General features: G+C 47.1%; 5 protein-coding genes across 5 annotated transcripts; 3 read left to right on the top strand and 2 right to left on the bottom strand.

The window, feature by feature from the left end:
- Positions 1 to 1,852: 1,852 nt before the first annotated feature.
- On the bottom strand, positions 1,853 to 2,587 carry LHYA1_G008441 (putative hydrolase; the record flags this gene model as incomplete). Its single annotated transcript, XM_031153361.1, has 1 exon — positions 1,853 to 2,587. The coding sequence occupies one exon, from the start codon at positions 2,585 to 2,587 to the stop codon at positions 1,853 to 1,855; it is 735 nt and encodes a 244-aa protein (XP_031002821.1).
- A 637-nt stretch (positions 2,588 to 3,224) lies between these two features.
- On the top strand, positions 3,225 to 3,734 carry LHYA1_G008442 (uncharacterized protein; the record flags this gene model as incomplete). The annotated part of the gene is made up of 1 exon (XM_031153362.1): positions 3,225 to 3,734. One exon carries the CDS (start codon positions 3,225 to 3,227, stop codon positions 3,732 to 3,734), a length of 510 nt encoding a protein of 169 aa, XP_031002822.1.
- A 1,096-nt stretch (positions 3,735 to 4,830) lies between these two features.
- Positions 4,831 to 6,826, bottom strand: UGT80B1_4 (Sterol 3-beta-glucosyltransferase; the record flags this gene model as incomplete). Its single annotated transcript, XM_031153363.1, has 4 exons — positions 4,831 to 5,574; positions 5,814 to 5,889; positions 6,055 to 6,700; positions 6,781 to 6,826. The coding sequence occupies 4 exons, from the start codon at positions 6,824 to 6,826 to the stop codon at positions 4,831 to 4,833; spliced, it is 1,512 nt and encodes a 503-aa protein (XP_031002823.1).
- A 4,071-nt stretch (positions 6,827 to 10,897) lies between these two features.
- On the top strand, positions 10,898 to 11,889 carry RSB1_5 (Sphingoid long-chain base transporter; the record flags this gene model as incomplete). The annotated part of the gene is made up of 3 exons (XM_031153364.1): positions 10,898 to 11,175; positions 11,233 to 11,609; positions 11,666 to 11,889. The coding sequence occupies 3 exons, from the start codon at positions 10,898 to 10,900 to the stop codon at positions 11,887 to 11,889; spliced, it is 879 nt and encodes a 292-aa protein (XP_031002824.1).
- A 2,065-nt stretch (positions 11,890 to 13,954) lies between these two features.
- Positions 13,955 to 14,630, top strand: LHYA1_G008445 (uncharacterized protein; the record flags this gene model as incomplete). The annotated part of the gene is made up of 2 exons (XM_031153365.1): positions 13,955 to 14,089; positions 14,259 to 14,630. Coding segments are annotated over 2 exons (507 nt in total), but the record flags the coding sequence as incomplete, so codon positions are not given.
- Between the last annotated feature and the right edge of the window lie 10,149 nt (positions 14,631 to 24,779).

Genomic DNA, 24,779 nt, shown 5'->3' on the forward strand with positions numbered 1-24,779 from the left:
GGGGGAGGGGGGCGGGCTTGGGGGAGAGAGGGTAGGTGGGCTTGGAGGTGGGGATGAGGGTGGGACAGAGAGGGAGGGTGGGCGGAGTAATGGGGTAATGTAATATAATGAATAGATAGATGGAATTGTTAACTTCTCACACTCCGTAGCAAGCATGCATGCATGTACGCTAGGTATATTCATCACAGTGGCGACTGATACTGTCATATATGAACATCTGGTTCATGCGAGGTCAGTCACGTGCTAATAGAGCCTGCTTCTCTATAATCGATACATGGTGTGATTTCCAACCACCATCCGCATAGACGTTCCAGATTCGCCAATCCACACAACCATTGGCAGTATTCTGCTTGAGGACACCCCCATTCTTAGCAGTTATCGTATCAGTATCACCTATATTGAGGTTAGTTTGCAATTGATTTTCCCCGTAATATCGCACTAGTAATTAACTTACAGCCGTTCAGAATCGTATTATATATATCCACACACTCCTGGTCCTTAGGAATATCCCAACTTTTTCTCCGAATTGCATCCACTTTGGTCATCGGAGAATTGCACATTCACCCAAACTTCGTATTGATTCCCACCTGCTATTGAGCATTTTGCTTCAGATGACCACAAGCCGGCGCTCGTGCCATCAACAGCTGTTGACCTGCAGAAGTCCAGGATCTTGGGATCGAACCAGAACCTACCGCCAGCATAACCCTGGTCATAGCTGGACGACGAGCTATAGGTTGGTCCCTTTGGTCCCTTTGCTCCGCATATGTGTGCAGCAGAGAAGTTGCTATAGGGGTAGACAGTTAGTGTTCTTTGTTATGCCAAGAGATGAAATCGAAACTTACCCGATACTGAGTGGAATGGATGGCGTGGCGTGGCCGGACTGGCATCAGCCTGGCCTCCGGGCCCGTAACATGTTAGATTGCCTAACGGACTTGAAGGGGATACTGTCGATGAAGGCGTGGGTGATGCTGTAGTCGTAGATGATGTACTGCTAGCAGTGGTTGTTGCTGCTGCTGCTGCTGATACTCCTGATTTCCAGGCAGAGTATATCGAGGCGATGGTTGTCAGGGGAATCCCAGCCCCAATGCAAACAAGCTCTGACTTGCTGCTACCATAGGATAAGGTTGAAACTGAGGTGCAGCCTATGACTGCGCCAGCATTGTTGGTTTCTGTCATTATTATAGAAACAGTAGAAATTGTTAAAGTTGTATTTATCGAAGACAGGCTACTTGATCTAGACGACGTGAGTCCTGTGCTTGTCGGTTGCCTTGATGCCGAATGAGTGTTACTTTGGCCGGTCTCCAAGGTAATGGATTAAGTAGTTGAGTTGCTGGAGCCAGAACCGGTAGAATTATTTGTGTAGCTGCCGCAAGAATTTATACCTCGATGCTGAATAGGGTTGGGGGCCATGGACACCGTCATGGGCTGAGGGGTAGCTCGTTGGACCCAGAAGTCTTCAAAGGCAATTAATTGACCCTGTATCCATAAGCGCCAACGACCCCGTTGATAGATAGTGTCATAAGGGTAATTCTCAAGGGCCAGCAAGGCCTAGAGAGGATCAACTTTTACAAAGAGTTCGCCTTCAACACCGGTTGGACCAAATACCCCCACATTTCAGATCCAACATCTGGCGGTGACCAAGCAGAATTATACACAATTTCAGATCACGATTTGTAACCTGTTGATATTATATTCAAGGCTTTCTACCCTTGGTACTTTCATTCTTAAATATAAGTCTTTCATATTCTATCTGATATATCTTTCTAAGAATGTTTGATTGCAAGTCCACGGCCTCTTTCAATTGCTTGATTGTTGCTTCGTAATATTAGTGCAGGAACAGTTATTCGTAATATTACAGTGACTCCTTGCCATTCCTTCTCAAAATTTCTCCCAGGAAGTTGACAATTATTTCTCGATCGCCCTCTGAACTTGGGACATCATGCCCACCCAAATGCTTCAAAACTTTCGCACCTTGGCAGACTCTCACCAAACCTTCACTGCTCTCCATACTCACAGCAGTATCTTTTTTCCCCATAACATGCATAGTCGGAATTTCAATGCCTGGAGCATAGATACTATCATACTGCCCAAATCTCGCCTTAAACCCAGAGAAAAAAATCCCCGCAGCTGGGGTTCCTTGTTCCTTCGGGAAATGAACTCTCATCGGATGTTCTCTGTTCTTCTCTCCAAGTAGTGCCACCAGCATCCCTGCAAAACACGCCCCCTGGCTAAATCCCCAAATTGCATGCACCGGCCCAGTCCTTTGGATCAGCTCTCCTATTGACTTCAAACTCTTCTCCAGTCCTTCAAAACCCCCAGGACTCTTCGTCACTGGATCTGGGTCGCGCGCAAACCACCATGCACGATGGCCAGCTCCTGATGAGTTGGCGGAGACATAGTCGACCCAGGCTTTGGCAGCGGCTTTTGAGGGATCCATGTGACTAGAGAGGGAGACCTTTTCAGGTCCATCTGGGAAGAGAAAATCAAAGTCGTTGGAGAGGGAAGAAGTCAAGTGGCGAACTTGATGCGCATGCACGCTACCGTTGGAGGTAAAGCCATGAAGGCATAGTATGCGCAGTTTGCTCATTTGAGAGCTATTCGTTCATGAGATGGGAAGTAGGCTCTGGATGTTAGAGATTCACGTCGTCAGAGCGCAAGGCACGATTGGGGTTCAGTGGGCGCTAAACGATCACTGCTGAGTCAGCTTGGTTGTGCTTAGGAGCGCAATGTCTCTCCCATCCTGACCTTTCCTGTTATAATTAGCACGCGGTAAGCGACGCCGCGCTCTTCATTATCATTGGCACTGAGGGCAGGGTATATTCGATTCAAGGTGAAGACTTGTTTTTATTAAGATCTACGATGGCTGCGACGAGATAACCTCACAGCACCGCACAACAAACGATACGTCTCCTAATTCTTATTAGCACCGCGCGGTAAGCGAGGCGGCTCCTTTCTGTCCTGATCTTCCTGATCTTCCTGATCTTCACTCTATTTTCCAACAGCGACCCGTCGTTGGATATCAAAACACCAAACTTTGCTACTAGAGTTCTGATGTATAACCCACGCTGAATTTTAAATTCCTCGAATCTCTTTCAAAAATTGAAACATCTATGGAGTCAGGACCCAAACTCCAACTCCAGAGCTTCACGTGTTTCCCCGCACTACCGATCGAACTGCAACTCAAAGTCTGGCAGTGTGCCATTTCATGGCCTCGAAATGTCACGATGTTGTTTCGAAAGAAGTATAATGAGATCAACCGAGTGACCATTTGCACTTTCGCTGGATGGATAAGCCCCGATGTGCCTCGGGTTCTTCACATCTGTCACAACTCGCGTTCAGAAGGGCTCAAGATCTACCAACCATCATTCGGACTGTACTCCGACCGACCGAGAATATATTTCGACTTCCCGAAGGACACTTTGTGCTTCGGTCCTGGAACATTAAACGACTATGATCCACCTTTAATGTCCGGCGACCATGGTCGGTCAAACTTCTACTTGCTCGACATCTTTCGCGGTGGTTGGCTTTACGGAGTTAATGATGCGGATAAGGTCAAATTCATGATCGTCGAGGTTGATGACACTGCCTATCAACGGCGTAATTTTATTTGGGACGAGATCCGTCTATTCTTTGCTTCGCAAGAGCTTACAATTATTCCCTCGGTGGATATTGTTTTATCTGATGAACTCATGCTTGGGTATGGGAAAGCGCTAGCATTGGTTGCTCGACAATAACCTGAATGGTCAATACCGAAGATCACTGTTGTCACAGTATGGGGGACCGTGTGGGGGGTTTTGGGTAAGTTTAGTCCGGAAAGAGCGGAAATGGAATGAATTCTAATTTCACAATTCTAAGAACGGTGGAAACGGAATATCATCACAAATAAGTTGGTCAGTTTGATGTTTCCTTTCTATCCATACTCTACTCGACATTTAGGAAAGGGCAAGAAAATCAAACGCTATGGGAATTATCTTCTTTCAAAGCCTTATTTTCAAATGTAACTTCTTCCCAGGCTCTGACCACGTCGGCGATCTCTTCATTAGAAGCGTCATTGAACTCCTTGGATCCCTGAGCCAACCTTGCAAGCGAAATGTGACCTTTGACAGACGATCCAAAGAGCTTTTCCAATTCTTTATTGACCCCCTCATATGTATAGCCACCAATACCCCAAGCAGCTGTTTGTGAGGTCAGGACACGGGTCGACTACAAATGGGCAACACCTACCAGCTATTGGCTTGAGAACGACTCCACCCAATCCTATTGCAAGGCCTTTACTGAAGCCAGCGAACCCTTGCTGTCGAGCGCCGTCCATTGGGTGCAGAAATAAGCCCGAAATGCCGTCGTATAGACTGTATCCAATTTCCTATTCCGTTAAAAACAACTCCATCAAGGACGGTAAAGCGCTTTACCTTTCCCATGGCCTCAAAGCCGCTCACAATCCCAGTTATTCTTTCTGGCGGCCGAACTGACCCATCACCGTACAACGCCGGTATATTGTGAAAGCCACGCGCTGCCATTAACGTCACTTCAAACGGGGAACGGAAGCCGGCAAGGAGAATCCGACCAACTCCTTTTGACGTACCCACAATGGTGCCTTGAGCCACATTAAGTGAACCTCGGGTGATGCTTCTATCTATAGGACGTGCCTTGTTCGCTCGGCCCACTGCGATAGGAATATCGGCCAAGCTTTTCGTCATATTGCTGACCATTCCCAGGCACGACGAGACTACCCCTGCGATGGGGTCCCAAGGCCCGCTTTCAAGGTCGTACTCTATATGTCGAACTCTAAATCTCTATCAGACATTGTTCGAGGACGGTAGATAGAACTACTCACAACTTCAAGTCTTGCACGCGCAAAATGCGGGCGTTGAGAAGAACAGTAGCTGCGAATGCACTCAAACATATCCCATTTTTCCTGACTTTCCATACAGCTACTCGCCGCGGAGCAATCCAGCATTTCAGGCACTGCGTCTCCGTCTGCTGATGCAGTCTCAAACAGCCAGCGTCTGTTCCATTCTCGGCTTCCATACACCTGCCTAATATGTCCGCTCGATCTAGCACAGCTGGTTGCACTACCTCAATGATAGCCATAGCAAGAGAGCTGACAGTGAGATCTTTTCCCGGGATTGACTTTGCGCCTACACCAGCTCTATGAACCGTCGCTCCCCAAAAGAATTGATCTCCAAAGAAAGGCACAATAACACTCGGCTTCCCAGCCGAAATCGCCGCTGCTGTAGTACCTGCTCCACCATGGTGGACGACGGCTGAGATACGGCGGAAGAGCCAGTCGTGGGGTATATCTCCAATAAGAAAGACGTTGCTTGGAAGCTGTCGTGAACCGAGGCCGCCCCAACCTTTGGATACCACTGCTCTCACGCCAGCTAGCTCTATTGCGTCGAATATCGTCTTGGTCAAAGCTTCTGGATTGTCAATGACAATTGAGCCAAAGCCTACATATATGGGAACTGTCCCAGCTTGAAGGAACTCGGCAAGAGCTCGGTCAGGGGCGTATTCTGTCGTTCGATTGAGGAAGTAGAACCCTGCAACAGAGATATGTGATGCCCAGTCTCGCGGCTTTGGGATTAACGAAGGAGACCTTATGGCACATATTTAGCTCGACTGAAAAGTTATTCCTATCTTGGATATTCTCACCAACAATATGTATACGGGATTCTCAGTCGGCTCAACATCCTAGGTCCAAAAGCCAACCTGATCGGTTCAAGTCCGAGGACCTTTTCTCGAAATCTGTTTTGAAGAGAACCAAGGCCCTGCCAAAGGAGCGTTTCGACCAGGGCGTAGGATACATAATTTACCAGGCCGAAATCTTCAGTCGAAGGTCTGATATTTGCTAGCGGGTGAGGGAAAGCTTGAGTTGCTGACCATGGCATCCTAGAAATTGAATCCCAGTTAGCGAGATTAAGACAGTCTAAGTAACTCAGATAGGACAAAGGTCAGATGAAAACAACTTAGACAGCAAAAAAGGGTCAGGTGAGTATAAAGGTTAGGACATTCTTAATGAAAGAGGGCTACCAGCAGAAAAGAAATCGAACTTACGTGAACATCAAATGCACGGGTACACCGAGCTTTTGCCCGCAATGCACATGTGCAAAGCTTGGCGGATTCGCAACGATCACATCCGCCACAAATGGTGTCCCCTTAACAATCCTCTTCTCCCCCATTAAATCACACATTCCATCCCCATCCTCAATACAAGCCCTCCAACATCCCTCCATCATGCTCGCCACCATCTTCCGCTGTCTCGCCACATCCCCTCCTCTCAGAGCATCCAAACTCGGCAACAACCCAGGACTACGAACCATGAACGCCATTAGTTCATGTGGATCGCCACCTATGCTGAAAAATTCTAGGCCGGTTTCCTCGACAAATGATTTGAAAATGGGGTGGGTGGCGATACGGACGCGGTGGTTGTAGGTGGATTTCAGGACTAGCCCGAGTGCTACGAAAGGTTGGACATCGCCACGAGAGCCAACTGCGTGCATGACGATGTTGAGACGAGAGGGTGGTTGTTGCGATGCTGAGGCTTGAGTTGTGAGGATAGAGCGATCTTCTGAGTGTCCTTCATACGTAGGTTTCGAGTCCTCTGTCACAACATCTTTGGTTTGTTCGTGGAGTTGTTTTTTGAGTGACGGAGAGAATATCGTTGATTGCCGGTCGAGATCGATGGCTATGCGTCCGTCTCCTAGAGCGGAAGAAGGCAATTAGCCTTTGAAGCCGGGTGACATTTGGCTAGTCCTGGGAAGAAAAAATGGAAGCCCATACCAGTGAAATGTGCTTGCACTCCTAAGCCTTCTTGCTCAATAGCCATGTTTGCAGTTATCTCTGTATACTTCGGCGGTGGACCTTTCCGAGTTCTGTCTATTCTGAATTTGTAAATTTCTCAACCAGATTGTATCTCTGGGTCAGCGGTCACTGTGGGAGGTCGAACTGACTTGGGCGTCGATTTGTCTTGTAGTTGTTGGAGCGCCAAATGACGAAGCATCAAGGTCTTGTCTCGGAACTGATTCCAGGACGAGATAAAACGACACCCGGGAGAGGGAGGGCGCAGTCGATTACCCCTGACTACAGTAAGTGGGCTGCAAGCGAGCCCAAAATACTCGACCCTGATTGGCTACGTCGTCAGTTTGCCGGCACTAGTGACGCCTCCGAAGTCAACGATCGTGGAGGAATTTGAAATGGCGTCGCAGCTGGTATATTATTCAAGCTTTTGAAGATCTGCTTCTGGTAAGTGATATCGGGGACGCGGAACATCTTGGGAGTGGGGACGCTGCTTCATGTTTGAGCCCGGCGACGTCGTAATCTTTCGGCGATCAAGCGACAGACGGCGAGCCCAATGAGAGGGGAGTATTCCTGGAGGTTTTGAATTCAAGCCTGTTCTAGAGGTGGAGCCCAAGCTGGCTGAGTATCCGAGTACGAAAGTTATGACAATGATTGTAACTTAAAAGAAGGCTTGTCCATCTCCTCCCAAGGCGTAACAAAAGCGTTATCTTGCAAATATTCAGACCCCACGTCTTCGTTCGACTCTCAACCATAATGCTTCACCTCCTCTTGCTCTTGGCAGCTCTCCACTTCTCTTTTGCTTATCCAACTCAAGCCATCATGCATTCTACCACTCGTGAAAAGCCTTCTTTCCCTGCCTCTTACGAGCTCTTCTCGCCCGCCTTCAAACAGCCTGATCCTCCGCTCGTGAAAGCTGAATTCAAATGTAACTGGCAGCAGCATGCTTGGTAAGTTCTTCAATACCCACAATTCCACTTATTGAACCGTTGTTTGCAGCTAACAACATCCCTCCAAGGTCGTCCTCTTTCTCGCAAATATCTTCCGGCTACCTCTACCACGCCGCCACGCAGTCCAAGCTCCGCACCGACTCGACCTACGACTCATCTATCGTATCTTCTCTATTCGATTACACGAATACTAATCGCGATAACTTCGTCTGGAATACCCTCTTCACAATCGAGCCTTCTGTCTCTTCTGCGCCGAAGATCTGGACGGGTTTTGTGAAGCCGGCTTGGACCCTGTTTGAAGAGGATATTCTGGTAAAGAGCAATGCTGTTTTTGCGGGCGTGGTGGATGATAGATGGCTAGGTGTAGCCGCAAGTGTGAGTCTTGAGCTCCGAATTTTGCTGGTCTTGAATGAGATTGATACTGATTATGTGGCAGTGGAAGATTGTGTGTGAGGGCTTCGGCCCGGCAACGGTGTATCTAGATTCGAGCGACACGGTTGTTGGATATGATTTCTATGAAGTAGCAACGAGGACTGGGATTGTAAATCGTTTCTTTAATATTGAGCTTGGGGAGATCGATAAGAGAGTGTTTGATTTTCCCAAGGAGTAGCGGAAGGAGGCAAATCTGGTAGACATTGTCTTGGGTCAATTGTTTCTGCACTCTCTGTGGCAGGAGCCCTCCATGTCAAGATAGTATTGTCAATTTTCCATCGCTTGAGTGGGTCGGAACTGCGGGATATTTCTCCTTGTGTTGCTATATTTCTTCTGCTGTATCTGAGCCAGATAGTTCGTAGGGCTTTATCGATGCTCAACGAGAGACAATGGATTCTGTTTTTTTCTGACACCCCAAAGTGAGGAACATCAGCGGGTATGTTGTGAGAGTCTGGCTCAATGGAGTCTTCTTCGACAGAAACGACAAATTCAGCGAGTCTGGTCAACATATCAGCGTCCCATATGCCTTCCCTGTCTGTATTCCGTAGGATGTCTAAAGCAAGCTGACGAAGAGGCTTGTACCGGCATTTCAATGCCGTATAGTAAAGTGGATAACAGACGGTTGAATAAACTTTGAAGTTGTCTTTCTTAGGCTTAAGGCTCGGCATGTTGCCCGCAACTTTCTTAGTCGTGTCTCTGGGTAGCTGTGACTGCGAGGAATGAGTTGTGCATTTTAGATACGTCTGAGCTTGCTCCACAATCTTCTTGAACGATGGCAGCTGCTCATCGTAACAGCATTCATCATCAGTATAGGAAACAGCTAACTGAATCCGCGCTGTATGGTATGCTAGCCAAAGCAAAGCGCAACCTGCCATAGCCTCAGGTATTTTTGCCGTCCTCTTCTGCAGGAATCCCTGAAATGTGCTCTTCCAGCGTGAAAGAATTCGAGTTAGATCTCGACGTTGCGTAGCAGCTTTCGGCAATTTATAATCTCGGTATTTACTACCATGAAAGATGGTGTAGATGTCAAACCCACGGTCTGGATGGGGACTCCACCCCGGGAAGCATTTATTGGCGCCTTCTGGAGGTGTGACGAAGCTCATTATCTTCGTGAGATGCGCATATAAACTGTCTCGAGCATCCAAAAAGGTCTCAAACATAACAGGGATGTCCTCATTTGTGGGAGACCAGACTGAAGTTCCGTTTTGGGGTGACCAGGGAGTTCGAGAACCCATATATAGCACAGATTGGACGTCCAGCCGTGAGAAGGTGTTGGTGAGCCCTTTAAGTGCATTGTTCATGTTAAATGCCGCCTGATTTTCCCTCGCGTGGGTAAAGGTGTTGCCAATAGGTTGTAAACAGTTGTAGATTTTGAGAGCGCCGTCGAGATGGGTCACAGCAGCTACATCATCTCCACGGAGGATCTCCATGACAATAAATATTAGGCATGCTATCATGATCTCCTCAAGCATTTCCGGAGTCTGGGACGACTCTGTGATGCGATGCTGCAGAATTTGAATTGCAGTGGCGTAGTAAAGCGGAGACTCGATTCTCTTGTCATTTCGGCTTGATGCGAGACGACCACGGGACTTCTGAGGTGCCACGTGCTCCTCATACACAGCACCAAGGGCAATGGCTGCATGCTGTACAGCCGGAGAAGAAGCGGCTCTCAGGATGGCCCTTTGCCAAAATTCGGAGTCCATATCTTCTGTAAGAGATGGGACGCACCCGTGAAGAAAACTATAGAAGAAGCGGTTGCCTCTCTCATTTGAAGAAAGCCCTAAGGTAGGAGTCAAGGCGACTCGACAATCGTTCCATGGACTGGTCTTGCTGTTATAAAATCGGGTATGTTCAAGAGACAATGGAGCCTCCTGGTGAGTTGGAGTCCTGACGCATTCGTATCCATCACATTTGCGTCCAGTTGAAGTGCATTGCAAGCAGGAGGGCCTTCGCTCATCACACTTCACGTGTCGAGCTCTGGAACACCTATCAGCTTCCGAACATAGCCCTCCTCTCCCATAGGAGGCATTAGGGCACTTACCGACATGTTGGACATCCAGTCTTGCCTCGTTGGCCACCCTTCCTTGTCCGCTTCGTCGGTTTGGGGTTGTTCTTCGCCATAGCCCGTCCAAGCGATCGAGTCGTCACGTCATATCAAAGAGTTCGTGATCCGAAAGAAGGAGACGACAGAGCCAGTCACCTACTTTGTATATCTACGGACTTTCCAGGCAGCATGTTCCTGTGCTGGTCGCATTAAGTCTAAAGAAGGTTTGAAGGCTAGGGCACTTGTGGCTTGATAAATCCGAAGCGTATTTGAGTTTGATGCTAGGTGGCTGATTCGCGTTGACGACGCAGCCAATCAGCGCATTCAAATCGACCCCTGTTTCCACAATCCCCACGAGGCTCACACGGCTGAGATATCTTCGACGCAACGCAACACCATATCATCTGCCATCATCAAAGTAAAGTTGCCTTGCTAAATTTACTAGACGCAGTAGTATATTTATTCCAGTCGTGGCCGCGTCAGCAATGGACTTTTCTCCAGTTTGGCATTTGCCAAATCCTTTACGGCACTGCGGCAGGCATCCTTGCTGGTAAGGGGGCGAGGACGAAATTGCTGCAACTCTGAGCATATATAAATGTATTGACCATTCAACTTCATCCTTTATTGCTTGAGTATTATCTCGTTCTCACCTACATCACCAGCTTCAATTTATAAAATGTCTCTCCCCGACGGAAATAGCACGTACATCATTTGTACACTAGCCACTTGCCCCATTGACGATGCCTTTGTCGATTATCTTCCCTCCTTGGCTGGCAATGCAACCTATCTTGCTATTTTTGCGATTCTGTGGCTCGCTCAGGTATATCTAGGAATCCGTTATCGCACCTGGGGGTTTCTGGCCACCATGGCAGTTGGTGGTCTTCTTGAAATAGCGGGATACCTTGGCCGGATTCTTTTACACTCAGATCCTTTCAACTTCAACTACTTCCTAATGTAAGGTTTTGCTGTTCGAGGCATCTCAAATATGAAATTGTTGCTCACGATCTCAAGCTATCTCATCTGCCTCACCATCGGCCCAACCCTGCTCTCCGCAGCCCTCTACCTCTGCCTCGCACGGGTTATCGTCGCATACGGCACCGAATTTTCTCGCTTTCAGCCTCGCACATATACCCTCACATTTATCAGCTGCGATTTTGCATCTTTGGTTTTGCAATGTGCCGGTGGGGGCATTACCGCCACGTCGGGTGATCAGGCTACCTCGGATGCTGGTGTCCACATCATGGTTGCGGGCTTAGCGCTCCAAGTTTCTAGCTTGGTCTTGTTTATGATTCTCTGCCTTGAGTATGCTTGGCAGGTGAGACACTCTCCTAAACAAGACCGTTTTATGGATTTGAGAAGTACCGGGTCATTTAGAGTTTTCAAATATGGTTAGTAGAGTCTTCCACTTTATTACTAGGGAGGTAAGGACTAACATATTCCTTAGCACTGGCGGTATCCACCGTAGCCATTTTCATTCGGTCTGTGTATCGTGTTGCTGAACTATCTGGTGGGTTCGGAGGAGCGCTCGCAAATAATCAGACCAGTTTTATGGTGCTGGAGGGGCCGATGGTGATAATTGCCGTCCTAGCGATGACGTTGTTCCATCCTGGGATATGTTTCAATGGGCACTGGGTGGCTGCAAGTTGGACATTAAGGGGCAAGCATTGATTACTGTGGGTGGTGTTTCGTTAAAACAGTTTGTAGAACAGTTTGCTTTTCCAAGTTTCATGGCCAGCACCCCTTATGTTTTTTTCGGGAAGCCTTAGTCTGTATTTTGTTCGGGTTGGTAGAGATTTATTGTAGCTGGTATGTTATTGCTTTTCTCCTTCGGTGAACCTGACTGTGATGAATCAGCCGTCACCCTTGTGAATATTGCTTCGATACTCGGACGCTTCAAAAAATATAGATGATGTGTAGTTAAGCTTACGAGAAGGTTAATTAGTCAAGGCCTTCGCGATTTTAATGCAGCTTCCAATAACCGACGCTATCAATCTACTTCATACATACTTAACGAATTCGTACCTAGGTAGTAACACTAGAACACATAGGGGCTCGGCAATAAGCGAGGACGATAAAACTTGAGCCCAATAGACAACCTCAAACGAGACTTGAACGGTCAAGGTGATATCCCTGGCGAATGGTGTAGGAAAACATTCGAAAATCAATGCGCCAAACTCAAACCTCTTCTCCTGCTCTTAGAGCTTCCCAGTGTGTTGATTTAATGTTGGAGAATTTCTTTTCCGAATCTTAACATATGGCACGACCACAGGCCCCATATCAAGTCCGCAAATCCCTCAGTCTAGATAGTCGACAAGATGCCCAGGGACCCTTACCATACGACGACTTTGGTAATAACCAGAATTGTCCCGAACAACCATCTTTATGCTGTCTAGAAAGTAGCCTCTATCTCTTAGACACTGACCAGCAAGGACACAGCACTTTTCAGTGCTTTTAAACAAGAGCTTTTAACGTCTATGGATCTATGAGCATATGTGAAAGCGCTGACATCAATAATGGCATGTGCAGCTCATGGGGCCGGGGAGGAACAAGGAAAGCTTAGATTAAATTTGACAGTTGCGATGCATGCAGAAGGAGGTGTAATTTATTGCACGGGTTCTTGTTCTATAGATGACGTTGTTCAGAAGTAAGTTTGTATTTTAGATTGACTTCTAACTTACTGTTCTGTACTCTTAAGCACGACAAATACAAAAACTTTGCAAAATTGTATTGGTTCTCGCGTTGAAACATTAAATCACAATAGGACTTTAGTACTGGGTATATTCTGGGACTGGCCTGACTCTTTAACATCTTGACTTGATTTTTCAATACGCTTCAAGACCTTCTTATCCTCCAAGGCCCACAGCTCAAGGACTTTTTTCATTGATTCACACTTATTAAAATCATAAATCCCATTTCGATACAACGTACCTGTCTGATTCCGCATTCTCTCCTCCACCTTAACAAACTGTATAATGAATTTGCGTGCCAGTGGTGCCAAATTCTCAGCTGAGATATCTGCAAGTAACTTTGCACTTTCATCCTCGAGCTTTATAAGGTCCGAGAGGTTTCTTGTATTCCGTAAGGAGCGCTCCTAAAGATTTGTACAGCTTAGTGAAGCAGCATCTAACCATCCAGATTCTTTGTCGATATGGCTCTTTAACGAATGTTCACTAGACTTGGAGCGTGTCTTCCGTTTCGATTGGGCCTTGGATTTATCACCAGAAGTCCTCGCATCTTGGGGTGAGTCGACCTGGCTGTTGGGAATAGTGGTTTCCTTGCCAACCTTGAGACGTTTATGTGGCATGCCTTGGTCATTGACGGTTTTAAGCGAGCGCTTAGAGGAGTTTAACGGCTTCTTAGTAGATGTGACCTTAATAATATTATCGTTAGAGCTGTGTGAACTGGTACTTATATCTTCATCTTCAAGTATATATGGTTTAGGTTAATGTGCTATGCGCCAGCGCGTGGATTCATCCTTAGAAGCTTCAATAGTGGAGGTTTCTATGGAATCGGGCCGGGCAGGGGCTAGAGGGTTGGTGTTTCCTGTTATATGTATGTGCCGTATCTGTTCGCCAACGTACTCGCCACGCAACAATTTTGAACATCTCTGGCGAAGAACTTCTTTTGGGGTCCCCCGAACGCCACTTCCCAGATTAATCGTCAGAATCGTCGAGAGTCAAATCGATGATACCCACTTGAACACATTTAAGTCAGCTTAATCATTTAAATGCAGCGAGCACAATTCAACTTCACGTCTGGAGCCTTGAAGGACTATATTGTTATTGTTGTTGCTATGCTTGGGAACAGAGGGAGTTCAAGCCCTTCCAATAATGCTGATTTTCCTGCGAACTACTCTCTTCGGTACCAGGTAGGCTGCTTCTGAAACATTGTCATCTGCTTATCAGCATTCAAGGAAGATTGCTGAATACAAATTGTGACGACCAGGATTGCATAATTCCCAAAAAATCCTTCTCACTTAACACCTCGGCGTTAAAAGCCTCGAAGCAGTAATACGCTTTTCGATGGGCGGTCAATAGGCCTACTACTGGGCTGTGATGCACGGCGCTGGTCCCTTTCACTTCCTCAAACACTCCGTGGTCATCTGCGGCAGTGCGAAAAACTCCGGCCTCAACCACGCCTTCCTCGAAGGCCCAACCTCTGCCCTGATCACTAGCCACGACTACGACCTAGGCCGGTACAAAAGTAACTGCGTCAAGCCCGTCGAAGGGCTCAGAGCGTTTGGTAGAGCGTGCGCAGCGTGGGTGCCAAGTGCCGATGAGTTTAAACAAGAGCTTTGGAGAGAGTCTGGTGCGGAGAGTCTACATCAGTGGTTGCATCCGCCGATGGGGAAGGATTCGAACGAGGAGTGGGATCCTGAAGACTTACTGGTAATGGCAAGGAGGCGCTAAAAGATCAGCGCTGCTTCGGCAATTATTCGCTGAATTTGTGGGGACGTTATACCACCACTCAGCACCACTTGTTATGCTAATTGCCTTTTCCTTTTATTCTCTAAGCGTTTCATTTTCCTCTCGGCTTTTCTATTACTCTTGCTATCGTAGCTGCGTTAGCCGCAGTTTTATCTGCTCTTCGCTTTAGTGGTACCTCGACCTCGTTGTGCCCCCGTTTTGCTTTTCCCTGTTATCGTGGCTGCCCCTGTAGAGGCCTGTTTAAGCCAATTGTTTCTTTTCTTTCGTGTTGTTTCGCATCAAATCAAACAAAGTAGGGAGGTTTTTCAGCGGTGTACGGACATCAGATGCTGCACAAGCTCACCTGGCCAAATGCAGGACTGAATAACTCAAATCGGGGTACTGGAAGACAAGGATTTAATTGTATCGTGTCTTTTAAAGTACATGCACGAAGGAAACAAATTTCTCGCCATACTCCATACTCCATCATCCCAACCCATTTTCTTTCTACGTATCGTCATACAGATCTGGGTTGAACTTCAAATGCTTGCAATCTCAAAATATAAAACTAACCTGTAGCGCAAGCGCATTGATTTTTTACGCAAACCCGGCAGTTCCCATCATCATCGCAGCCGGCCTGGCCTTCTGGTGAACAGTACGTAGCAGGACAATCAGACCACAAAGTACACGTTGGAATAGGTGTCGGTACAGGTTGCGTTGCTGTGCTAGTCACAAGCGTTGTGATGCTGCCCGCGCATAGGGTGATGGCGTAGTCGGCGATGTATGAAGTTGTTGAGGTCTCGCAGGCCTCGACCTGGCCGCCGAGAAGCGTCGTTGTGAAGGGGAATGGGATGGTGTTTTTGGGTGGTGTTGTTGTGCTTGGAAGGGCCGGAGCAACGGTCCATGGGCATGGCTGGTATGCAGAGCCGGCATTTGTTCCCGTTGAGGAGGCTACTGGCGTACGTGCCCCATTGCTGCAGGTACAGTTGTCTGCGACACTATGCACTGGGTCCGCACAGTTGTAACATGGTAACTCGCTATAAGTTGATGTGGATGCCGAAGAAGTCGTGGTGCCTGATGAAGATTTGGAGCCTGATAATGATACGGTAGTCGAAGAGGCAGTTGCTGACTTTGATCCGGATGATGTTGTGCTTATGAGGAGGGTCAAGGATGACACGGTTTTCGAGCCACTAGAACCGCTGCTTGAAGTGACGTTGGCCGTGGAACTAACTTCGTTGCTGCTCCAGGTGACACGCGGATCTGTAGTATCGGCTAGGATGGCGGAGATTAACAACTGCTGTTGGGTATACCAGGCCGTAGGGGCAAAGTCGTCGCCAGCAAATGAGACTGTAAATACCCCCGAATTTGTAGCCGTTGTCGTTGTTTTATACCCGGTTATTGAAGCAGAGCAAGCGGTTGTGGTTGAGCATGAGCCTATAATGGTTGATGTAGAGGCTGTTGAAGCGCCGGTTGGCGTAACGATCAAGTAGGATGTATCACAGGCACTTGTAACCCGCGCTGAACAGGAGCTACTGGATGACAATGATACGGATGCTGAAGACGACTTGTTCTCATCGTCATCCCCATCATCTTCCAGTTCCTGCCCAATTTGTGCTAGGGTATCAGTCAAGTCCTCAGTTACACCAAGATTAGGCGTAATTTTATTAACTTTATCAGCCAGGTTGTCTGTAACGTCTTTCGCACAATTGAGGAGTATTCCAATATCATGGATAGCATCTTCAACGACACTCCCTATGGACGGTATCATACTCCTATCACGAAGTATAGATCTGACTTGTCTTTCGGACAGACGCATAGCTCCAGTTCTCTTTCGCTTTGTATTAGAACAATCTGGGGTGTCTGGTGGCTTTACACTTAGATCATTAATTAACGCAGTAGTCTCCTCTTGGGTCTCTTTGATATTATCAAGAAATTTAGATTTTAGTTTAGGGTCTATGAGCCATTATCGATTAGCTGGAGTGCAAGGAACAAGCCACCTATTAGCACAGCTTTGGATGTCTTAGCCGCGGCGCTTGCAAAGGTGCTTGTTGGAACGTTAAAGAACGTAAAAGATACTGGTGTTATTGAGATTGATGGGTCGGTTGTAAATGAGCCGATGAAGCTTAATAATCCTGTTTGTGCCGTTGTGGAGGAGCCACTCGAATGTGAGGCAGATGAAGTGCTGGTTCCGGGTATCGAAATTGAAAATGATGCCGATGATGTTCTATTGCCTATAGAACTTGCACTGCTCACCGTATTTACAGAAGAGCTTGACCTTGATACGCTCCCCGTAGCAGAACTACTGGAGCTTTTTGAAACTATTTGGCTTGAGTTGGAAGTTTGAGATCCAGTTGTAGCCCCTGCAGTCCCAGGAGCTAGAGAAGATTAGACCTCGCCACAAAACCCAAAAACCCATGGGTACCCGCCCCATGGGTCCCTATGGGCGGGTCGTTAGGAATTTCTTGACCCATGGGTCGGGTCTTGGGTCTTTCATTTTCCTATGGGTACCTATAGGGAACCGTGGGTAATATCACATGATTAATAATAGTAATAATAAGTATAAATATTATTATAAGCTTATTTACTTATTTATATAAGAAGCTAGTTTATATAAGAAGCTAGTATATAATAAGCTAGGTCACATAACTAGCTAGTCTCTATAGTGTCCATGTCCAGCTTCTAGTCCAGCTTCCAGTCTGGCTTCCAGTCCGGCTTCCAGTCCAGCTTCTTTTATGGCTAGCTTATCAGTTATTAATTGCCGGCAGCTAGCTAGTACTTTTATCGGAAACCAAATGTAAATCTTAATCTTATTAAGATTATAATTAGAGAAGCGAGCTAAGGAGTCAATTGCCGGCAGCTACCTAGTACTTTTATAGAAGCTGGCCATAGAAGAAGCTGGCCATGAAAGAAGCTAGACTGGAAGCCGGACTGGAAGCCAGACTGGAAGCTGGACTAGAAGCTGGACATGGACACTATAGAGACTAGCTAGTTATGTGACCTAGCTTATTATATACTAGCTTCTTATATAAACTAGCTTCTTATATAAATAAGTAAATAAGCTTATACTAACATTTATACTAATATCTATATTAATTAATACTATTATTAATCATGTGATATTACCCATGGGTCCCCACGGATACCTATGGTTCGGGTCCTATATTAGTAAGGACCCATGGGGTGGGTCGGGTCCCCCATAGCTTGGGTCTGGGTCCTAAATCAGGACCCATGGGGGCCCATGGCGAGGTCTAGAGAATATGCCGAGCGAGGCAAGGACGAGCTTGATGATAATCCACTCTTGGTGCTCGAAGATGAGCTGCTCTTTGAACCCAAAGATGATTGACTCCTGGTACTTGATAGCGAGATACTACTGGAATAATTTTGGCTACGAGCCGAGGTCAAAATACTCAAGGTAGAAGGGGCGCTAAAACTGGATATGTTGGAGGTAGTGTTGGCATCGCGGGCCTTCAGAGGCTGGGGGTGTCCAGCTGCATCTCGCTTCGGTTTCGTTGCAGGCGTAAGTATTTGAATACTGCCATCTTTCATTGGTCTCTGGGCTGTCGCGCCCTGAATTGTGGGAGATATCATCCTTGCTCCAAGACCAAAGTAGGCATAATTGTTGGCATTGTGAACATTTCCTTGGCTGCTTAAAGATTCAGAAATCGTCCAGCCTATATTAAACAACGAGTTAGCTCTATTTCTTCGGGTCATTTCTAGGATACTTAGGAACAAGTACGATCTTATAAATATCTTCCCAGCTTGACGTTAAGGGAGACATCTAAAAGACCTCGAAACATGGATGAGCAGGGAAGGACATTTCAGTCGTCTTACCGTATCCACCAGTCAAGGGGTCATCTATAGTTGGCGGTGGAGTGCTAATTGCATGTGTTAACTCGTGGAGCAGTGCCACGTCAAATAAATCGATCGTATCCATTGCAGTTTTCCTGGCGCCACAGGGTTTGCCTTATCCACAAACTGTTGTTTCTAGGGGTAATGACTTGAATTGACTGCTGTTCTACAGTGGGAAGTATGCTGTATATATAGGGCTCTTCAAGCCCTATTTCTAAGCTTTGCCACCTGCTTAGAAATAGCTATTTCTAAGCTTCGCCACAGGCTTTATAAGCTTTGCCACTTGCCACTTACAGGCTACAACAAAACAATGACGTTGATAGGGCCAGCGCACCCCTGGTTCCCACGTCTCCAACGGTTTGATATTGGGCAGAAGCCATATGTGTCAAGAACCAAGGACACATTTGAATACTAGCGGCCTTGTCTTGCCCGTACTAAGCCAGAAGCTGGACGGTCCAAGCCTGTATTGAAGTTAATATTTGAGATGGTATTGTCATTAGTGATTTAACCACTTACTTGGTAGAACTCGTCGTCGGTTGGATAAAGGCAATATGCATATACATGATCTATTGTCCCTTCATATCTGCGAGTTTGTTCTGTTAGGTCTACTTGAATAATAAAGGTATTGGAGCTTGAGAGGAGCGGGGAGTAGAGTTTGGTAGTATTTAGCGTCCCAGAACTCCTGAGATAGCAGAAACTTCGCGAATCTGTCCCTAAAAACGAATAAAGATGCCCAGAGAATATACATGCTGCATGAGAGTATCACAAGTATTGCCATCAGACACGGAGCCATCGCAGGCTTTGTTATCAGCGAAGCGACTATAATCGCAAAAGAAGATGAGGTCTTCAGAGGTAAATGTTAGATAAACTGCCTTGTCTGTAACCGCATTCAAGGTTTATTCGGGCTTTCCACTATTAACATTCAAGTTTACGAGTGATGAGAACCTGTCTGTGACAATTCTCTTATTCGCTGGATTCTGTGATATTGAAGCGAACATATATGTTATGAGATCATTCTGGGCCTGTAAGATATTCATGTCTGTGCTAGGTGAACTAAAAAGATCAGATCCCGCCTGGGCTAAATTGAGGGAACTTTTCATTCCTTTCTCAATTAAAGGTGAGTATGGAGTACAACTGCTGTCCAAGATATAGGCATAGCTAAGAGCCAAGGAGCCCAAGCGAAGGGCGAGACAAAGTCTCATTGTAAACAAATAGAGCGTGTTCTTTCCAAAGTTTCACGGCTACAGAAAAGACAAGAAGGATATCTAAGAGATTTGAAAGAGCTGTAAAGACCAGAGAGGACTTGCGCCTTGGTTTTATTAACTTATAGCTGGCAGGACCGGGTCGTTTGAAAAACCTCGATCCTAAAGGGGAGCAACAAGTAGACTAGGTTCGATTCCTGACCCCTAGCTCCTGGTGGCACGCACCTCCCCTTGTAAAGCCTAGTAATCACATAATAAGGTAGCTAAACAAAATCAACCTTAAGCTGGGAAAACCTCGATCCTAAAAATAAAACTAATGTTTGTCTTCCGAGTCAGACCCTCGTTTAGGCTTTACATGGTATTTTACTATTTAGGGCAATGCTATTATTAGAAGGAGCCAGGAATGCTCCGTAACACTCTCGGAGGATGTGGGGGTAATATTTAGACTGCCACTCCCACAGGGCAAAAGGACATGATTATTCCCCCTACACACCACGTGCCAAACCGAGGGTCTAAGAGGAAATAGGGCATTTTGACACCCAAATACTGCTTTTTTGGTATAGATAAGCCTACCACTTATATCACTATAAACCGACCTTTATTTTGAAAGGAAACATTTAAAAAGGGGGGGCGGGGGAAGGGGGGGAATCAGCAACTTATCAGTTATAATCCCTCAGCCAGTCAGCTACCACCAAGAATATCAGTCTGTCAACTACCTTCCCTTCCTTAACTGATGACTGACTGACTGACTTATTGGCCTGTCTGGTGAGCACGTAGAGCTAGAGCTCTATTCATCAATCGCCACACCTCCATCAACCCATGCCTCATGTAACTTTGACAGAACACGCTGGAGTTCAGCAACTAAACGTCTATAGTAATTACAAACTTGATTCCAACCTAAACGGATACGCGCCTTCCTCCGCCGCTTCCACACATTCGTCTTCTGACCAAGGAAGAAGGACATCGAATTTCTTCGCCTTTATTGGCACAAGAGCTTCAAGCACTAGTCCCCACCTATCTTTGAATTTATTGCCTGGCCAGAAGACGGTAGAGCCTGCCAAGTGCACCGTAAGCTCAGATAAACCAGTATAACTCGCAGCAAGTACATTGCAAGCCTCGCGCCAAGTTTCAAGATTATAAGGAGTCGGGCCTATAGCAACAGGTAATTGAAAATTCCAGGCGAGATTCAAGGAGCGGATTTGGGCTAGGCGCCGAGGTAAGACAGACTGCTGGAGATATAGAAGTGTATCGATATGGTTAATATCGAAAATGTTCTCTGTATAAGGTACAGAGATCGACTCGAGATAAATCTGGCGGCATGTTTGCAGTAAAGGGAGAAGATTGGCAGGTTTTGCGGGATGCTGAAATATTGGAAGATGATAGAATCCAGGCGTATAACCCAGCTCTCGTCGCCGGCTTGTTACACCCCAGCAACTATGGCGGCCAGTCTCAAGCTTAACCCCGGCTCTGGAACCCTCAGCGCATCTAATAGCTAAGAGTCTCCTGGGAGCGCGAGCAATATGTAGGAAATGCCCGCCCAGAACCTCGGTCCAGATAAGTTGGCGGACCTCTTTTGGTAGCCGCCCAAAGAGTACTGATTGAGATTGATTGCTTGTTTGTGTTTGTGTTGGTTGGTTTTCGGCGAGGAATGCACAAGTCAACGTTAACGCCCGTGGACGCTGCTCTAGTAGCCGCCGGGGCGCATTTGTCTTGCGCTCCTCCTGTGTCTGCTCGATGTTTTCCCCGAAGCCGCCACGAGTCATTATTGCGACTGCACTTGTCGACTCGGCCTTATACTCTGGTTGAGTACTGGATCTCTGTTAGATGGCAATACTGTCAACAGGTTCGCAACGTACCGATATCATAGGTGGAGGAAGAACCCGGCCGTGAAGGAAATGGTACTCGCGGTTGCATCGATGTTCGGGCAAACATTACGTTAACTTTACTCGTACCTGGAGTATTTCAATTTCTACGCCGTACGAGTACTTGTACGAAGCTCAACCGTGCTTTCCGAATCCCGTCCGAGCCAACGCTATTTGATCCTGAAGGATGCCATCTCGGTGTGAACTCTTAAGGAGTACACACGTCACTACTGCCGCACAGGGCAAATCTGATGTCGCTTCCAAGTTCCAGGCTTCCAGTAAGAAAAGTGACCAAATCGCATAGCGTATCGGGCTCTCCCTCTACCTTGTACGCGTACTGTTGTAAGATTAATACTGGAGTTGCCCGCGAAGGAAGGGAGGAATAGGAGTCTGCGTCAGCTAATGAACCAGACCGTCGTTTAGGCTTTACGAGTACCTGGACTATTTAGCGCAATTCCACTGCCCCACGGCCCGCACCACACTATTAGCTAATTACGGAGAATACCCTTCCACTCGTACCGCCACCCAATCCATAAATTTCACGGCATTTGGCCCAAAAGGGTTACATAGTCTTTGGCTCGTACAACACTATAATGTAATAAAAAAAAACTTGTAAGGAGGAGTGGACGACATACAAATTTAAAGAACCCATCTATAGTACAAACTCCTTCACCTAGCTAGCAGGCATAAAGAACCCAAACAGTATACTGGTGTACTGCGTAGTGTAAACTAAGGAGAGTCGCACAATCAGAGGCGCCGATGCATTCTCGCACAGTGTTGTACTATCACGCACTGCTACTGCCTCCCTAATGCCATATTCATGAATAAACTGGGAGATTCATGAATGAACCGGAAGAAATGTGTTGTCTAAGGCTCTCCGTAAGGCTGACGGGGCTGCCTGCTTCAAGACACTTCGCATTATGATTGGTCTGCAATACAAGCAGGAGCCTGATGAGAAGCAATAGTAGGGCTGTATGAAGGGCAGGGCAGACTGCGATATACAAGTGCCTTGATAAGGCGTGGAAGCAATGAGAACGGTTGAGTATCCGACGCATCTTTGCGGGATACTTCGACCAATCGCTTTATCCACGGTATCGGGCACAAGGCCTGAAAGAGGACATGGACATACCAATATTACGACCTTCTCCGCAAAGCTTCAACCCCTTTCGGCGAATATGCTGTCAACGCAACCGCTCCTTCTGGTATGGGAGTGGATGCTATCATGACATACGATAAATGAAAACCTTCGAACAATGAAGCTAGCAACGAATTTTATCGAAGAAGCAGGCTGGCCCATGCTGATAATATTGCTGGTGGCAATCTAACGTCTCCTGTCATTTGGTGCGAAGCAGAGGACTGTTCTTTGTCGTTTCCTGTCAACAAACCGGGTTGGACTGCGAACGCCCTGACGAATCTGGAGATTCGAACGCTCCAACTCGTGACAACAGCAAGCTCATACCATGTGGTCATGCTAGATGCGAGTTGGTGCCTGACTTGAAGGTCTTGGATGGTCATATATTATATTCACGTGTTACGAGGTAAAATCAAGCAAGCAAGCTTTTATGAACTAAATGTCTAAAAGAAATTCATGTCCAAATCTCCATTAGAGTTCTAATGATGATTTCATGGGAGTAGCTATCAGTAGTCTTCATATCCATCAATCTCATACTTTTCGCCTGCTCTAGACTTGCCACGCCTTTTAAAGAAGTCCATTACCTTGCGAGCGGCGCCGCTAGAACCTGCGTGGCCTGCTCTTTTTGTTTGTGGGCCTGGTGGTTGGCTAGTGCCGCTGTCAGAATCGTCTTGCGGCTGCGGGATATTGTCTGACAATTCGGAGTCATATTGAGGTCGATTGTTGCGCCGCCGTGAGTATGATGATGGAATTAGACTAAACTTTCGCCTTCTATGACCTAGTATTCGCTCCGGGCTTCGACTTCGACTTCGAGAGAGCAGAGGTGAAACCACTGGCTTGCGTTCTCGGCTTCGACTTCGTCTTCTAGGTAGTGTTGGAGATGCTGAGATTGCATCCTTGCTGTGCGCTTTACTGAAACTTGGGTAAGGCAGACTAATTTTTGATGCTGTATGTTCTTGGCTCAGACTGCGTCTTCTAGTGGCTGAGGGTGAGGGCTGCCCTGCTGCAACTGGTCCCCGTTCTCGTTCTCGACTCCGACTACGTTTCCGTGAGATTGTGAATGGTGTTAAAGGTACCTCATCATCATTGCCGTTTGAAAACCTGCTTCTGAAGTGTTGCCGCGACCATGGCCGCGCACTCTCCTCGTCGCTGGACTCGTCGAACCGATATGAGCGTTCCGGGATTGGCTCTTGTTTGACAGGTCTCCCTTCTCGGCTTCGACGTCGCCTCCGAGAGAGTGGAGGTAGAGGTTCAGCTGCTGATACACATGGAGGATCCCGACTTCCAGCCTCTGACAATGTTGGGGCAATTATCGATCGTTCTCGACTCCGACTACGTCTCCTTGAAAATCCCGCCGCAAGTGTCGGTGTCCGCTCTTGACGTTGACTCCTTGGTCGTGTAGAATCTGAAGAGGAATTTGTGATGACTTCGAAGTAGGAATCTCCTGTCTCTCGACGCTGCTCTCGCTTGCGATGCTGGTCCCCTTTCTTCACGGCGCTCAATTCCGGTAAAATCAAGCGTCTAATAGAATCCTCCACAGTTTCGAGTAACCTGGGATTATTGATAGATGATGTTCCAGACCTAACATATCTCCCGCCGATTTTGCTTTCCGACATGCCGCTAAACAAATTGTCTATGGGCGTCGGAGGTAAGTTCGCTGCAATGTCCTGTGAGTACTCAGGATTACTCAATCCTTGCCCTTCGCCGATTGGACTTGCTGGAGATTCAGGTAGTGGGGTCACATTCCCGGAAGAAGTAGTGATATTTGGGCTCTGAGGCTCATGCTCCTGTGTTTCGTGACTGTAGCCTTCGGCGGTAGCTTTGCTTCGACTGCGATCCTTACTTTTCCGCTGTCGGCGCTCCTTCTTTTCTTCAGGCCATAATTCTCTCTGTTGTTTCTTCAAGGCCGCGGCAGTTAAAGGAATAGACGGGACAAGCAATTCCCGCAGCCTGGGTACATGCTGAAGTGGAATTGCATTACCGCAATCTTGATCATCGTTGGGTTCGCGAATGGTACTAACGTTAACGGAGGCATTTTCTACCATGTTACTTGGAGAGATGGGTTCGTCCTGATGTGAGGATACCTTGGATGTTTCTAAGACATTGG

The sequence above is a fragment of the Lachnellula hyalina genome (genome assembly GCF_007821495.1).
Source record: "Lachnellula hyalina strain CBS 185.66 chromosome Unknown contig00149, whole genome shotgun sequence".
In the NCBI taxonomy this organism is placed as follows: domain Eukaryota; kingdom Fungi; phylum Ascomycota; class Leotiomycetes; order Helotiales; family Lachnaceae; genus Lachnellula; species Lachnellula hyalina.